Source organism: Rana temporaria, chromosome 4 (assembly GCF_905171775.1).
Source record: "Rana temporaria chromosome 4, aRanTem1.1, whole genome shotgun sequence".
Lineage (NCBI taxonomy): Eukaryota > Metazoa > Chordata > Amphibia > Anura > Ranidae > Rana > Rana temporaria.
Genome location: NC_053492.1, coordinates 111,614,064 through 111,631,279, shown reverse-complemented (window position 1 = coordinate 111,631,279; position 17,216 = coordinate 111,614,064). Strand labels below are relative to the sequence as shown.

Genomic DNA, 17,216 nt, shown 5'->3' with positions numbered 1-17,216 from the left:
CCATTATTCAAAAGCCGCGCATTCTCCTTGTGGTGTTCCGTGATAGGCGGAACACTTGGTTTCCCAGCAGAGCCTCTGTTCGGTGTTCCGCCTATCAGGGATGTCTACTCATCCTCGGCTTCGGACGAGAGGACCTCCGTGATAGGCAGAACACAGGTCCCTACAACGGAACAGAATGCGGAGGGGTGGCTTTTGAATAATGGACGCCCGCAGTACACGACTAAAAGTATGGCACAGTGAGGCATGTAATGGGCACAGTGAGATTTGAAAAAGCTGAATAAAGCATGTTCCTGTCAGCAGTTGTTCTGGCTACCCCTCAGCTTCCAGACAGACTAGTAGGAAGAGGGTCGTCTTATACGGCAAGTATTTCCCAAAACCAAAATTTTAGCAGGAAAATTAGGGGGTTGTCTTATACGCCGGCAAATACAGTATTTGCCTGAAGACACACACTGGACTTCTGAACTTATTTGACACTTTTTGTGACGGCACTTTATGATGTCCCTTACACTATTCTTGTTCACTTATATTAATATAGCTTAAATAATCTAAATATAATACAAGTCTTCTTGTATCCACTGGATTATTCAGTTAAGCACAGCATTTTATTTTCCCGTTTCTTACACAATTTATGTCGATTGTGATGCTAGCAGCTGGTATGGCCATTTGGCGCACTATTTCCCCCGTTTTAAAGTATATAAGACAACACATTATTACATAATATGCAAAAAGTATTGAATAATCCAAAATATTTGGTCTACCTAATTTGTACGGGACACAATTTTTATTTATTTTTTTAAATAGCTTTAATACTGTACAAATAAAGTATATATTTTATCTTAGTTTTTGCTGTCTCCTAAGCTGTGCTGCTATATTCATAGGCAACACGAGATTTCTACAGTTGGTACCCATTCCCTTTTCTAGCTTATGATAAAGCTTACTTGTAGGTAAAACTGAAAATGTGGAATTTAATAATATTTTAATGCAAGGCACCAGAGCCAAAAGGTGAAAATGGGCCCTAGAGTTTATGGTGAATTTTTATATGTCGGACATTCAACTTTAATTCTAACAGTGCAAAATTAGACAGTGGGAATATAAATATAAATCATACTATTAAAATAAAACAAAAAGTTTATTCCAAGCAAGGTCGACGCACACAAATGATTCAGTAGTTATTGCCGTAAAAATTAACAAATTAAATAAAAAAGATGGGATAAATTAAACAAGTTAGGTAAAGGAAGAACTCCAGAAAAAAGATCCACAGAAATATGAACACATCAGCATGCAAAGGCTACAGAGAGGCAAAGAAATCATGAAATATAGCAAAACAGCTTAGTGGATTCATACTGAAATTAACACATTTTTCTGGGGAATCAAGGAACAGCTATGGACATGGCTTTAAACTACAGCTTTTGGAAATCTGATATGGTAAAGCAGGTCAGTGAAATTATTACCATTGCAAGTGATACTGAATACCCATCAAGTCTTTACTGTTGGGCCCTATAGTCAATGCCCCAGAATTACTGCAGGCATGTTACCTTTAGCCCTTCCTCCCATAAAAGGTAAATTAATTCTATATGTCCGGCTTATCAAGCATTAACCTGTCCTGTAGCTATGGGCTGGTGCCTGGATTCTGCACCCACAGACAAAAGTCTCTTATCCACTTTGACGAAAGCAGTTCTTTAAGTGTCTATTATACCTAGGAAAGTTACAAAAGTTGCTTGTTGCCATGTAAAAAAAAAAACAGCCACACCTAGAGAATGCACATACCGCTCCAGGATTCCACAAATACTGGAAAGTATTGCATGCTCATGGTAACAACTGTTTCTCACAGAATGCAATGGGCACTTCAAGGGCCTGTAGAAGCAAAAGTAAAACCAAAGGAATGTTGAGAAAGTCAATTATGCTACCCTGCTTGACCAAGCCACAGGGGCAATTTAATCTTTTACTGCCGAGAAATTTCACATGCCGGTAATCTAATAGCAAAATGTTGATTTAAGTGCGTCGCAAATGGCGTAACAAATGGGCAAAATAAACTGGTCATGGAAAACAATGGGGGGGGGGGGGGGGGCTGGCACTGCTGACCTGTAAACGCAAGTTTACTGCCTGTTTCGGTAACCCTCAACAACATCAGATCGGGAAAGCTCATCTGCCTACTTGTTCTGGTTTAGGGACTAAAAGTCATTGGATAAGTAGGAGTTGCAAATCAGCAATGGCTGCCTCAATGTTTTTCTTCATGGAGAATTCATTTTAAATTGCCGAGCAACTAGAGACTAAAATCTCTAGTTTAGCTTAACCTTCAAACCCCAAATTTGTCAGAAAGGTGGAGGTTGTACTGAATTCTGCAGCTGGAAATGGGGAGTTATTTAGTAATAAACTGTGTATTAAGGTCTCCCAGCCAAAGGCAAGATTTGTATTTGACTGAAGTCAAGGCAGATCTGACAGTAAATAGCTGCAGGAATTCTGACAAGACTATGCGATTGCAGTCTGAAAACAGAAGGGGGTAGCAGAGCAGCTTGGACAATGACTGTGCCACCATGCTGCTGGCTCCACAGGAGTAGCAGTAATAGTATGTATACACTGCAAGTGTTGTTACAAAGCAAATATTATTTTCAGACCCTTTGTTCAAATTCTGTTATTTTCCCAAATCCTTGAAAAGAAATTATATATTCAGTATTAAAACAATTTTGCCGTTCACGTCTCAGATGTTAAGGAGTCAGGGTTTTGTTAACACAAAAGAAATTATATATTAGAAATGCCCTATGTAGGGGGTTAATGCATTCGCCTACAAAAATTCATGTAACATTCTCGTATTTGTCTGCCAAGTCCTAGCTATTTACATGCATTTCAAAGCAATACAATTTATCCTGAAACAATTACAGCCGTCTTCACACTTAACTCCGATACAGTATGATTCGTCAACTGACTTCTAAATACTAAGCAGTAGCCAAAGACTGCTGCCTGGGGGGTTTATCAACACAAAATACCATATGGTGCACTGATGTTTGACAAGCTCAGAGAGGCCTTTAGATATTTTATCTTGCATTCTGAACAAAAAGAAACATGATTTTATTAAAATGATTTCACCTTAAGGTAAAAAAAAAAAAAGGGGGGGGGGGAGACCGCTGAGGTTCCTTTACCAACAATGAGCATTAATGACTGTTGAGAAAATAAAAACCCAAGAAATCAACAGTTAGACATAAAAAACATTTGACAGAAACCTTTGCATAATATGAAAAAAAAAAGCCCTTGATTTTCACTTGTGAGCACCATGGTGAAGGATTTTCACAAGTACTGGCTCTCTATTGAGCCTTGATAACAATGCAGTACTCCGATGCAAAATGTAAGCCATCTATGTACATATAAGGACTACATGGCAAGGTCTGGAGTCTTTGCCCGATACCCGTTATTATAGAAATCACACTGTTGATTAAACCAAGTAACCAGGCTCCTCACACTGCAATCGAGTCTCATTGTACTTCTGGGTTTCAGGGTATACATATAGAGCCAGATGATGTTTCAAGCTACTGCTATCATTTTCAGTGCCTTATCTTACTCCTTGGTGCATTTCCATTATGGACTACATTAATATGTACAGACGCAGGCAGTGCAAGCACATACACCATCCCTCAATTTCCTCACCAAGCTTTTTCAAATGCAGCATTGGATATGTACACATTACTCACTGCCATTGCAAGGCATCTTGGGAGATGCAATCTCAGGCTGGCAGTGAATGTGACCATGATATGTACACTGCTTAAGCCTCAGACTGGATGTTTGGAAACGTTGCTTCCAAGGTCAGTGGGGCACAGCAAAATATATGCAAATGAAAATCCAATTTTTCAAAACTCACTTAGCACAGTAAGCCTTCATAAATTCTTATTAAAAGGAGTCTCTTAAAAGGTGTGCCTGCTGAGCACACAGAGCACTTGGTAGCCATATTTATTAAAATACATGCAACGACTGAGTAGAAATTACTAAGTAACCAATTCAGGAATAATGGGCAATGTATTAGTTTGGCTTACCATGTGCCCCACAAAAATGTAATTGAAAGACAAGACCCCCTTCTCTCAAGATAACATGCTAACCAATTAATCTCACAAAATGGCTACCTATACTGTGTAGAGCTGTCAGGTACATATTAAGCCAGCAGTTTCACAAGACCTTAGGTGAACAGTGTGCAACAGAACCATTCTGTGCTGGTACATCTAGCATCAGAATTCAACTGTATACAGCGTAGAAAAAGGTTTCTTGTAATTAATTGCTATGGGTTACCACACAGCTCTCTGTCCTACAATTCTGAAGTGGTCTGTAACAATAAATATTTATTGTAAGCTAAAGTATTACTGTGGATATTTGTATATGTTTAAACACACTGCAGTAGGGGGCAAAGTTTTCATCTATACGTACCTTAGCTGCTGGATGAAAAAAATAATAATAATCTAGAGCTCCCATTAATAAAAGCAGATGTAAGCACTCAATGCCATGTTTGCTTGGTTTCCCTCTAGTGACCGGACACGGAGATCAGTTAGAGCTAACTAATTACAATGTGCTGTAAATGCAGGTCACTATACTAGATGGAGATAACCTTCATTGCATCACTGTGTATAAAGCCTAAAGGAGACAGCGGTCATGGTAACAGTTCATAGCACATGACCAACAAACCAAAGCATAGCACATGCTATAAAACCAAAAGCATTTATGAAATATACCTACAAAGAAAGAAAATAAACCGAGTAAAGGAGCAAAAAGTAGCAGCGGTTAGAAAAGTAGACAGTGCAAAAATCTAGTGACAAAATGAAATCTCTTTAGGAAAACAAGTCAGTGTCTTGGCAGCAGCAAAAACATACGACAACCTTCTAACCTGTCAAGTACAAAGCGACTGCAGTAGCTGATGTTCTATAGCCAGAAAAACAACCCCCATAAAGCAGGTAGCACAGGGGCCGTCTAGCGGCTGTGCATGCAATCCCAGCATTTTAGGGCACCTAGGAGACAGGTGCAGCATCTATGCATTTAGGGCTGAATGCCTGGAACATAAATATTTTAAAGCATAGTGCCCTAAAAGCAAGTTCCACTTTGTACAGCATTCATAGACATGGACAGGCTGCAGTCAGAGGGCCCTGTGCCTCCGGGGCACACCAAAATGCAGGGACTGCTTGCACAGCAGCTAAAAATCCTGCGACAGTGGCTTACGGCATGCAACCACTGCTCATAGAAAATGATGGCTTGCTGTAAATGAAGATTCACCATCTCCTTAAAATGCCTGCTGTGCTTGATTTGACAGGTGCCCGAGTTCTACTCTAACTCGTCCAAACCACACACTGCAGCTTTTCAGTAACCAAATCCAAGTAAAAGGCACACGTTTGCTATTGCTCAAAGAATGACTGATTTACATCTTCCAGTCTTGATATGGGCATCTCATGAAATGTCTACAGACCTACATTCATCCTTGTGCTCATTTCACAACAAGGTCAAATCAGAGCCATTTGAAGGCAAGGAAATTGAGGACCAGGAAATAGAGTCCGGTTGGCAGTTTAGCATTGTACACAAATTCCCTTTTGTCCAGTGAAGAAAAAAAACAAAAAACAAAAAAAACAAACATGGAACCCCTTTTGGCCAAGTAAGGCCTTTAAAGGAAATTTGCTGGTAACTAATGAAGACAAAGGTCACCTGGCATTTGTCTGACTAGAAGTCTAAATTGCACTATTAATATCTTACGCAATAACAAACATCAAGGGAAATACTAATCTTTTACCAACTTACCAAACAACTGCTTTTTCTTAATAAAAATCAGCTTCCACATAATTACAGAAATACTGGTTGTTTGAGATTCCCACAGAAATTTTCCCTAGGCATTTTTTTTTGCATATTGCAGTTTTTGCCAAACACTAAATGTATAAACTGACCAAGTATGATTCATAAAAAGAAAATACAGGCGCTGCATAGTAACTAACTTTGGCACTAATTCCCTTGACTTGATACTATATGAAGCCTTAACAAAAAAGGAAAAAAAATAAAAAATGTTAAGAGCACTTGGAAGTTACATTTAAGTGTCCATGTTAACCACAAAAGGGCCATCAATGTGCGGAAGAAGCATGTAGGTCTTGAAATGTCATGGCACAAATCGTAAAAAATGTCTTTACTTCCCCACTTTCCTTAGCCCTTTCCCTATTTGAATGGACATGACAGACAAGTAAGACATTTTCATGTCTTCCCTACTACAGGGCACAGCAACATACAGTTGTGGCAGGGAAGAGGTTGAACACAGTGGTGGCAGAATGGCTGTCCAGAGGGCACATTGTGCCTGATCCAGGCACACAGACAGCAAGAGGAATATAAAGAGCCAGCAAAGAGTGGAGAAAAAGCTCTGACACTGGCATGAGAGTTATTCAAGTATCAAGAAAAGGCCAGAAAACAGGAGTGGGGGGTCCTCAGAATGAAAAAAGCAGACATATAAAAGTAAGGCAATTCCCATAATGCAGTCGTAACCCCTGAAACTCAAGGGATTGTAAAGGCCACAGACAGAAATCAGTTTAATTTGTTTCTTCCAGGAAGAAAGATGAACATGGTGGGTCTCCATTTCGTTTTCTCAGTACTTTCATTGCCACAGCAAGTAGACAAATATATGATGCTCAGATTTCTGTTCTCTTCACAGAAGGCCACTGGTTTTACACATCCTCGTCTCAGAAGCGTGCGAGCAGAGCCAGAGTGGCACTTGCAAAAATGTTAAGTTGGTTAAGAAGGCAAAGGGCGATAAAGAGGAAGGGCTTGACTGGATGTTAGCGGTTGCCTTTCATGGCGTCTTTTGCAGCCAGGATGAGAGGTGTGAGGCTGGACAGTGGCTTAGCAAGTTTCAAGAATGGGTGCTGCAACAATGAGAAAAATAAGTTATTAAAATTTTACCCTTCCCAACTGATAAAGAACAGCAAGATTTAAAGGATAACTTCACCTTTAGAAAAATGTTACACCTGTATTTAGGGTAGAACATGTTACCAATCACCTGCTATAAACCCCCAGAGCCCTCCCCCACCTGTTACAGAAAGCAATGTCACATTACTGTGCGAATCTGTGAATTAATAAATTACATGTCTCGTATGCCACCGTGGCAGATGGCTTGCAGTTCAATACACTAATGGCCAGATTCACGTACGGCGGCTTAAAGTTGTGCGGGCGTAGCGTATGTAATTTACGTTACGCCGCCGCAAGTTAGGACGCAAGTGCTTCGTGAATACAGCACTTGCCTCTCTAAGTTACGGCGGCGTAGCGTAAATGTGCCGGCGTAAGCGCGCCTAATTCAAATTGTGAAGAGGTGGGCGTGTTTTATGTAAATAAAGCATGACCCCACGTAAATGACGTTTTGAACGAACGGCGCATGCGCTGTCCGCGGTCGTATCCCAGTGCGCATGCTCCAAATCACGTTGCAAATAGTCAATGCTTTAAACGTGAACGTAACCTACGCCCAGCCCTATTCTGAATCGACTTACGCAAACGACGTGAAATTCGACGGCGGTTCCGACGTCCATACTTAACATTGGCTGCGCCATCTTTTTGGTGGTTTATCTTTACGCCTGAAAACGCCTTACGTAAACGGCGTATCTTTACTGCGACGGGCGAGCGTACGTTCGTGAATAGGCGTATCTCGCCGATTTACATATTCTAGGCGTAAATCAGCGTACACACCCCTAGCGGCCAGCAACATTTAAGCGTATTTCAGTTTGTAGCATACGCTTAAATGTAGGACGGTGCAGATACAGAGTTACGACGGCGTATCTACTGAATCTGGCTATAAGAATGCACTCCGACATTTCCAACTTGCTAACTGAAAGATATTACAGCAAACTGGAGGGATGTGTCTGCAGGAGCCTGATACTGCACCCACATTCCACCTATTGTGTGCGCAAGGTTTTACAGGCTCCTGCGGGGGAAAATAAATAAAATAAAATCAATGCAGTTTTTTTCCTGCAAAAGCACATGTTTTTTTTTTCCCTATCAGAATGAACTTAAGTCTTTAAACAAGTTCTCTGCTAAATGTTCAATCTAAGCCGACAAGGAATATAATCTGGACATACTCTTAGAAAACAGTAGACTTCTGAACAGGTCTGGAAAATAATCACACAGCAGGAACTCTCTCTGCTTAAGGTAATGCTTACCCAGAGCAGGGGAGCCTATTTTTCCAAAGTTCCAAATACAGAATATTAGCTACTCTTTCAGTGCACAGAAAAATGTTAAAGTTTTAAATTGTTGTATTTTGTGATTTCACCCGTTTTATTATTGACCTTGAATTTAAGTGTAAAAAAAAAAAAAAAATGCAAGTAGGCAGTTTCTTTAATGCAGAGGTGACATGCTATGTACATTCAAGACTAACCTCAGTGCTGGATTTAATGAACTCCAATGTAAATGAGCAGCAGTTAAGCCATTCTGACCCTGCCAATCAAGGTGGCCAAAAGACCCCAAACCCAGAAGGTGGCCATGTCAAGCTTTGAGTGTTGGCAAGGAAAGGTAAAGCTGACCATACATGAATCAAAATTTAATTTGGTACAGCAGGGACCAGCCAAAATGTTGGTCCATGTGTGGCCATACCCGAATTACAGAAGTCAATCTAAATTTTCATGATCTGTAGCTTCTGATCTGTGTATTCAGACACTGTTAAATTACACTGGGCGTAATTTTGTTGTGCATAGTAACCAATCACCTATTTTTAGCTTGTTCAGTTACGCTTTTATTTTATTTATTACAGGCACGCTTATTTAAGTGGTCAATTTACACATCGCTTTACACAGTATACATTCTGATTATTTCCTGCCTTCAAGAAGCTTATAATCGAAGGTCCCTAGCTCACATTCTTACATACACATAGTAGGACCAATTGAGGCTGTGTTCACACTATTGGATGCGTATTTCTCCGCATTCAATTTGCATGTCAGGAGACTGACCGGCTCTCAATGTTGCCAGTTTACACAGCTCCTAGACTGCTGTGGAGCGAATTGCACAGGAGTCCTGTGCATCTTCTAGTCCGAATTTAGCCCAAAAATCGGACCTGAAACTGAACAAGGGCTCACCGGACCCCTGCTGTGAGCTGCGCCACACGGAGATGGGAACCCAGGCTCAGACAGGGGCCGATTAATTTACAAGCAGATCTTTGGAGTTGAAAATAAAAGGCCGATTGTTTGCCATTTGCTTTAGTCTTAGTACATTTGCCCAAATATCTCAACAGGGAGGGTTCCTCTATCCACCTCAATTTTGTTGGAGGAATTCATTTTTATTCATTCAGCCCTCTGAATAAAAAAAAAAAAAGCCCATCTATGGCGAGCCTAAATTTAGTTCCATTTTAAAATATTTTACATCAGTCAGATCAGAGAGCCATCTTCTATACAAATGGTTTGCTCACCTGTAGGAGCTCTCTAGCTGAGCCTCTCTTCTCCACATCCATCTCCAAAGAGCGGTTCAGAAAGTCTCGGAAGATTGGAGACAGCTTTTCAGGATTCTGCAGCTCCGGGGTGCCATTAGTGGCAATCAAATACAAAGCCTGCGGAGAAGAACCAACTATGTAAAAGGTGCTTTATCAACAATTTTTTTTGGACTGCATCTTTAAATTTTTTCTCTAAAAATAATCTCAGTAGAATATTATGTCAGAAACAGCCAATTATAGTGAACATCTAGGTAAATGGAGTAAGGCTAATTTACTGAAGTTGATAATCTTCACAGATTTAAAAAAAAAAAAAAAAAAGGACAAACATGTACGTTATTTATGCAGTTGTGTAAACTCCTCAAACACAATCAGATGTAGATGGTTCTCACATGATTGAATAATCAGTCAATATTTAAGCAATTTTTTCATTAAAGGCTATCAAATTCTTAAATAAATCAGTTTTAATGTCTCTATTTAAATCCTTATAACAAACCTTGCAGCATTTTTGTAACAAAGACATAAGTACAGGAATTGGTCTTTACATTGACTTCCAGGCATCTTCTCCCAAGCATAAAGCATGACTGAAATGGAGGGTCAGCAGTGTATGAACTACTTTGACTAAATCAAGTTATCTCAGAGAAAGCCTCTTCTCTTTCCCCATTCTATTTGGTTACCTTGTTGCATACCACAAATCAGGCAATCCCTTGTATTGCAATGTATTGGAGATTATAATCCTACACTTGTATAAACATTATTCCTTCAATGGCTCCATTTTAAAATTAAAGGTGTCTGTACATTATCCATAAAATCCAAGTATCATACCGGCTATGTTACAGAAAAGATAACAGACATTGGAGCAGTATTTCATGTCTGTTTTGCAACTGGCAAGTGCACTGTCAAGACTCAGCCCCAATGGGTGCCAAACGTAACAAATGAGACTGGGATGTAGGAGCTGTATTAGATGTACAATATCATGAGTAGGATACTTGTTCAGATATTATGGAATATGTTTGGATTATGTAGACACCTTGGACTTTACAATTGATTCAGTAAAAAGGAGAAATGTTTTACATAGAAGCAAATAATGTGTACTATGCTATAAAACCAGGGATCTTCAAACTACGGCCCTCCAGCTGTTACAGAACTACATGTCTCATGAGGCATTGTAAAACTGACATTCAGACATGACTAGGCATGATGGGAATTGTAGTTCCTGAACTGGAGGGCCATAGTTTGAGGACCCCTGCTATAAAATCTTGTGAACCTGACCCAATTCATTGTACAATTTTATCAGTACAATACAGAGAGCTCACTACAATGAGAGGAGGAGCATAGCGATGATGTGATCAGTGTAGTGATGTTCTTCACTGTAGTAGGACCCATGATGTACCAAGGTCACCACTGGAGAATCAATATCTTAATAGCTCGACCACCCTGCTTTTAACTGTAAATTTAGTGGATAGGCTGGAGTAAAGGTTTAAGGAAATAAGCAAAAACACCAATTCATGCACCCCATGACACTGCACAACTTACTCTTAGAGGGTTCTCATTGAGGTAAGGTGGTTCTCCCTCCACCATTTCAATAGCCATGATACCAAGGGACCATATGTCTACTTTCGGTCCATATGCTTTCCTGGTCACCACCTCTGGTGCCATCCAATATGGGGTTCCAACCATAGTGCTGCGCTTGGTTTGCTCTGGGGTAATCTGAGCACAGAAGCCAAAGTCAGCTAAAAGAAAAAAAGAAGCAATCAGTATAATTTATGTGGGACAGTGAAGACGTAAATCAAGTCAAAATTGTGGGGGGGGGGGGGTCAGACCAAAGATTATAAAGAGACTTATTTTAACCACTTCCATACAGGGCATTTTCACCCCCTTCCTGCCCAGACCAATTTTTAGTTTTCAGCGCTGTCGCAATTTGAATGACAATTGCGTGGTCATGCGACGTGGCTCCCAAACAAAATTAACGCCCTTTTTTCCCCCACAAATAGAGCTTTCTTTTGGTGGTATTTGATCACCTCTGCGGTTTTTAGTTTTTGCGCTATAAACAAAAATAGAGCGACCATTTTTAAAAAATAAATATTTTTTACTTTTTACCATAATAAATATCCCAAAAATATAAGAAAATATTTTTTTCCTCCTCAGTTTAGGCCGATACATATTCTTCTACATATTTTTCGTAAAAAAAAAAAAAAAAAAAAAAAAAAAAAAAATCGCAATAAGCGTTTATTGATTGGTTTGCGCAAAAGTTATAGCGTTTACAAAATAGGGGTAGTTTTATGGCATTTTTATTAATATTTTTTTTTTACTAGTAATGGTGGCGATCAGCGGTACTGCGACATTATGGCGGACACCTTTGACACATTTTTGGGACCAGTGGCATTTTTATAGCGATCAGTGCTATAAAAATGCATTGATTACTATAAAAATGCCACTGGCAGGGAAGGGGTTAACACTAGAGGGCGGGGAAGGGGTTAAGTATTTTCCCTGGGTGTGTTCTAACTGTAGGGGGGGTCGACTCACTAGGGGAAATGACTGATCGCTGTTCATACATTGTATGGACAGACGGTCAGACATTTCTCCCCCTGACAGGACCGGGAGCTGTGTGTTCGATCGCGCCCCTAGTGGCCTCTTCGAGAGCCGACGTTATGCCATGTGCTCTCGCGCAGGAGAGCCGACCTGCCGCCGTAGAACTGCGGTGGCTGGTCGGCATGTAGTCATCATAATTTTTCCCCTCAGTTTAGGCCAATAACGTATTCTTCTACATATTTTTGTCAAATATTTTTGGTTTTACACACAGATCCAGGGTCCTGCCGTGATTGCGGGCAATCGCGGGTGCCCGGCTGACATCGTGGCCGCCGGGCACACGCACTGGGTCACGAGCAATGCGGCGGGGGTGTGCGCCCCCTAGCCGCCCGAGAAGGCAAGGAAGTCATATGACGTCCAGTCTGAGGGACGGAGGGTTCCCGCCAATGTCATTTTCCAATGACTCGGTAGGGAATGGGTTAATGACGCTCAGTTTAGCCAATTGCATAGAAAGAAAAAAAAATTGTTGAAAAATCAAAGTGTCACCAGCATTATATGAAACTATAGTGTGTGTGTGTGTCACTGGTCCATAACTTTTCTACATAATTCTAATAGCAACGGTTAACACTCCACCCTCCAACAAGAGTAGACATCCTCCTCAAGGTTAAACATCTGATATGGGACTAAATCCAACTCCGCCATGGGGCTGAACTTGAAGACTTTATAGGAACAGCCTGTTTTTAAGTTTATTAAAAGTCAGCAGCTACAAAAAGTGTAGCTGCTGGCTTTTAATAAAAAGACAGACACTTACCTGCTCCATGGTTCCAGCGACGCGCCAGCCGGGGCTCCGCTCCTCGCCGGCTGGCGGCTTCATTCCTAGTGTGGGCACCCGGCAGTGACAGCTTTCGGCTTCACGGCCGGGCACCCACTGCACATGCGCGAGCGGCGCCGTCCGATTGGACAGGCGCTCGCCTACAGGGAGGGGCTGCAATAAGGCGATTAAGCCATTCGCCTTACCAGCCCCTCGGCGGAAGGAGGAAGTGGGACAGGAAGTCCCACTCCTCCTGAAGTCCCCCCCCCCCCCAAAAAAAAAATTACATGCCCAGGGGGCAAGGAGTGGATTAAGCGGAAGTTCCATTTTTAGGTGGAACTCCGCTTTAATATAGCACCTGGAATTCTCTTCTGCCTGTGCAGCAAAAACTCATAAATTCTTAGCATTTTCTATTGATGCCAATGGGTGCACATGTTCTTGGCAACTACTGCTTTCAAGACAGGGTGGCTCACTGGTGCACCTTGCATTACTGTATCACAGATAATGGTTTTCTGTCTGGAAGCCAAAAAAGGCTAGCACAATTACAAAAAGCATAATATTAAACATTTAAACACAATAGAACTCTGGCGTAAAATGTTAAAAAAAAAAAAAAAAAAAAAAAAAGACACTAACTCAGCTTGACAGAGCCATCCATTCCCAAAAGAACATTATCACTCTTGATGTCCCTGTGAATGACCTGGTTGGCATGTAAGAACTCCAGCGCTTGCAAACACTAAAATCAAAACAAAAACAGATTGAATATATGTTAAAATAAAGCATAGTAGATCCAGGAGGTATCGATACATAAAGATGTATATGCAAATCCCAACCATGCCTCTGAAAGTTAAGCTTGGCTCCACTGGCCCATGAGTTTCTCTAATGGTTGTAAAGGCCACCAATCACAATAAAAAGGGCCAACCGGGAGGCCAGGAGACTGTGTGAGCTTTACACGAAATGTCAATCTTTGCATTCAACTTTAGCCAATAACATCTGTTTATCCATTGATCAATTTGAAGGTGCATTTTTCAATTCTAAAGATGAATATATACATGCAAATACATAAATATTTTTAGGTTATCCAGTATAGCTTAATGTAAAAGTACCTTGGAGCCGGTAAAGCATAGAAACAGAACAAGTCAAAAGCACAGTCACCCAAGATGGCTACAACAACCCCCCCAAAAAAAAAAAAAAAAGGAGGAGATCAGTGGCATGGAGCTTGCAGGCAATATTTGTCCTGTCTGTTCTGCCATTCTTGGGAACAGCTTTCACAGTCAAGGTCCTTTTTAAAGTATTACTATATGCATGAACCCAAATTTACCCCCCAAAGCACCTTCTCTACAGCATATCAGTACTCATTTTTTCTGTGAAGTCATTACCAGACATTAGCACAATAATTGCAGGGGCAGATGCTAAGGATCAGAAAAGTGCCCCAAGTAATTTCTTATTGACACAGGCAAAGCCCCCACAGAACTACATCTCTCACGTTTGCATTTTTAATGTGATAAAAACAAGGGGGTGGGGCCAGAGCACAGCACCGTGTCTGAATGGACACAGGGAGCTGCGACTCGGCTTGGATGCCCCCATAGCAAGCCGTTTGTCTGTGGGGGAACACAACAGGAGGGAGGGGCCAGGAGATCCAAAGAGGGACCCGAGAAGAGGAAGATCTGGTCTGCTTTGTGAAAATCCACTGCGAAAGAGCAGGTATTACAGGTTTCTAATTAATAATATTTTTTTTTTTTTAAATAAGACACTTGACAATCACTTTAAGATATATATATTAAAAAAAACAAACAAACAAACAAACAAACACACACACACACACACACACACACACACACACCCCTCCAATACTTACCTAAACCCCATCTAGATCAGCAATGTTGCAGGTGTGTCTCGATACTCCCATCCTCATTGGCTGAGACAGCAGTGTGCCGCCATTGGACTCCTGCTGCTGAAAATCAGTCATAAGGAGAAAGGGGATGGGGCCGGGACACGGCTCCGTGTCAGAATGGACACAGGGAGCTGTGGCTCAGGTGCACCCATAACAAGCTATTTGCTGTGGGGGCATGCAACAGGAGGGAGGGGCCAGGAACACCAAAGAGGGACCCGAGAAAAAGAGGAGGTACGGTGCTGCTCTGTGCAAAGCCAATGCACAGAGCAGGCAAGTATAAACATTTTTATTATTATATGAAAAGGAAGGACTTTAGTATCACCTTTAAAAAGAACCTTACCGAGCCTGAAATTTTAGAAGGTAAAACCAGCACAAATACCTGGAAGTAACAATGTTTGTCTACAAATTTAGGATTAAAGGTTTAGATTCCTGCTTAAACCAAATATTAAGTGTTTCTTAGCACAAAAAAAAAAAAAACAGCTGGTTATTTTTATGAATTCACATAACTAATACAGCACTTACCTCTCTACATACAGCAGCTATTTGTGCTTCATCCATGCAGGTCTCTGTGACCACATCTGTGAGAGAACCACCGGCCAGATATTCCATAACAACAAACAGCTCATCGCCAACTAGAAAACTGCACAAGACAAAAACCCATTACCAGTGAACGGTGTTGCATGCAAGTCCTGTCCTGTGCTATATATATACACACACACACACACACCTTAACATATACACTAGATAATTGCTTTTCTGTGCTACTCACACTTGTCACTACAAAAATCCATATTAAAAAGAAAGAATTCTGGCAAGTGGAATTTGTACCAAAAAAATAAAATCCTCATTCTGTTGCCTTTTCCAAAACATTCAGCTTAGATTTAACTAATGTATAAAGTGGATGTTGGATGTACCATAGTAGACTCCAAATGACTGTACAGATGGACTGCGATTAGTAATCATGAAAATATTAACGGCCTTTCATACCTGTCTAGGAAGTTTACAATATTTGGGTTTTTCAGCTCTTTCATAACAAGAATCTCATTTATGATCAGCTCTTTCTTGGGCTGCTTCTGCAGATTAATCTGTTTGATCGCAACCTGTAATAAAATGAAAACACGCATGATACTATATAAATCATATTGTGAGACATCAACCGACATAGCACAGATTAGAATGTACAAATGAAACTGTCAAGTCATTTTTCTAATTTTCAGATTTGGTTTTATAAAATTAAAACAAAGAGGAGGCGAATGAGAACTTTTAATATTTGTTCTGCTGCTAGCAAGTGACATTTAATATCTAGATTATAAACTGTAAAAGATAACCCATAAAATGTTCTCATTCAAATGTGCGAATCAATTTTGTACCACAATATTCTAATTCCATTTATTGAACAAGGAATAGCTAAATCGGTGATGTTCATATGTAAAAATACAATAACCGAGTTACCTGTTCGTAACGTACCCAATTGCCCCTATTGTCGTTGATTTGAACTATCTAACCTAAATTCGTAGCTTTGCAGATGTGCTTTTATTTCCGAACCCTGCTACCTTGTAATTTTGTACTTTTTGCACTGTATGATATTGTGTACCGTGTTAACTAAAAACTAAAAAGTATCTTTAAAAAAAAATAAAAACTACAATAACCTTTTTACAACAAAATACAGTAATTACCAATTTAACACAATAGACTTGTAGAACAATAAAGATGAAATGTGCGCCTTACCTCTTGCCCAGTGGCTACATCAATAGCAGTAAAGACAGTCCCCGAGGCACTGTGAAAAAGAACCAATGCTCATTGGATAGTGCCACTATCTAGACAAACTACTAACTTATTAAAAGACCAATGATGACAAGATCATTTCCCTGGCAAAAACACCTGAAGCAGCATCAGACAGGAAACATGAAAGTCAAATAGGCCAAAGCACTGTTGTGGCCGCTTGCATGGTGGCATGGCAATTTTAGTAAAGTTACGCTCATACAATCAGCCTATTACAATACAAATTTAACATAGGGCCTATTGAGCAAATATTTTGCAGTACAGACTCAAAACAGAGCTCATCATAGGACTACTCAATAAGGGACAGTGTTGACAGGTCTTTGCTCATTTTGGAAATTTCTATATTTCCCCATACAAGTTTAGAGTAATATAAAAGGTAGCCTGAAGTAGGACAATAGCAGGTCAATCTGAAATGAATCCTGAATGAGCGCATAAGGCATCTCAAACTGATGTTAACCATTTGACCTCCGGAAGATTTACCCACCCCCCCTTCATGACCAGGCAATTTTTTGTGATATGGCATTGTGTTACTTTAGCCGACAATTGTGCCGCCATGCAACACTGTATCGAAATAACATTTTGGTAATTTTTTCCCCACAAAACAAAGCTTCCCTTTGGCAACATTTGAGAAAAATAAAAAAAAAAGCAGAAAAAGGAAAGAAAAAAAACTCTCAAATTTAGAGCAAGAGAGAAAACGAGAGAAAGATATGAAACAGCACACATCCAGGAGTTTCTAATTTGAGAAAAAATGTCATACAGATACTCATACTGACATTGAACAAGCAATGCAACAGACAGGC

The 17,216-nt window shown here is 40.4% G+C and overlaps 1 protein-coding gene across 1 annotated transcript in view; it reads right to left on the bottom strand.

The window, feature by feature from the left end:
* Nucleotides 1–1,110: 1,110 nt before the first annotated feature.
* PAK2 (p21 (RAC1) activated kinase 2) overlaps nt 1,111–17,216 on the bottom strand; it is a 63,947-nt gene continuing 47,841 nt past the window's right edge. The window contains exons 9-15 of the mRNA XM_040348777.1: nt 16,363–16,411; nt 15,622–15,734; nt 15,157–15,274; nt 13,377–13,476; nt 10,940–11,136; nt 9,386–9,523; nt 1,111–6,863 (exon numbers count right to left, since the gene is read on the bottom strand). Of these exons, the coding sequence (XP_040204711.1) occupies nt 6,777–6,863; nt 9,386–9,523; nt 10,940–11,136; nt 13,377–13,476; nt 15,157–15,274; nt 15,622–15,734; nt 16,363–16,411 (802 nt within the window). The 3' untranslated portion in view covers nt 1,111–6,776. The remainder of the gene's footprint in view (nt 6,864–9,385; nt 9,524–10,939; nt 11,137–13,376; nt 13,477–15,156; nt 15,275–15,621; nt 15,735–16,362; nt 16,412–17,216) is intronic.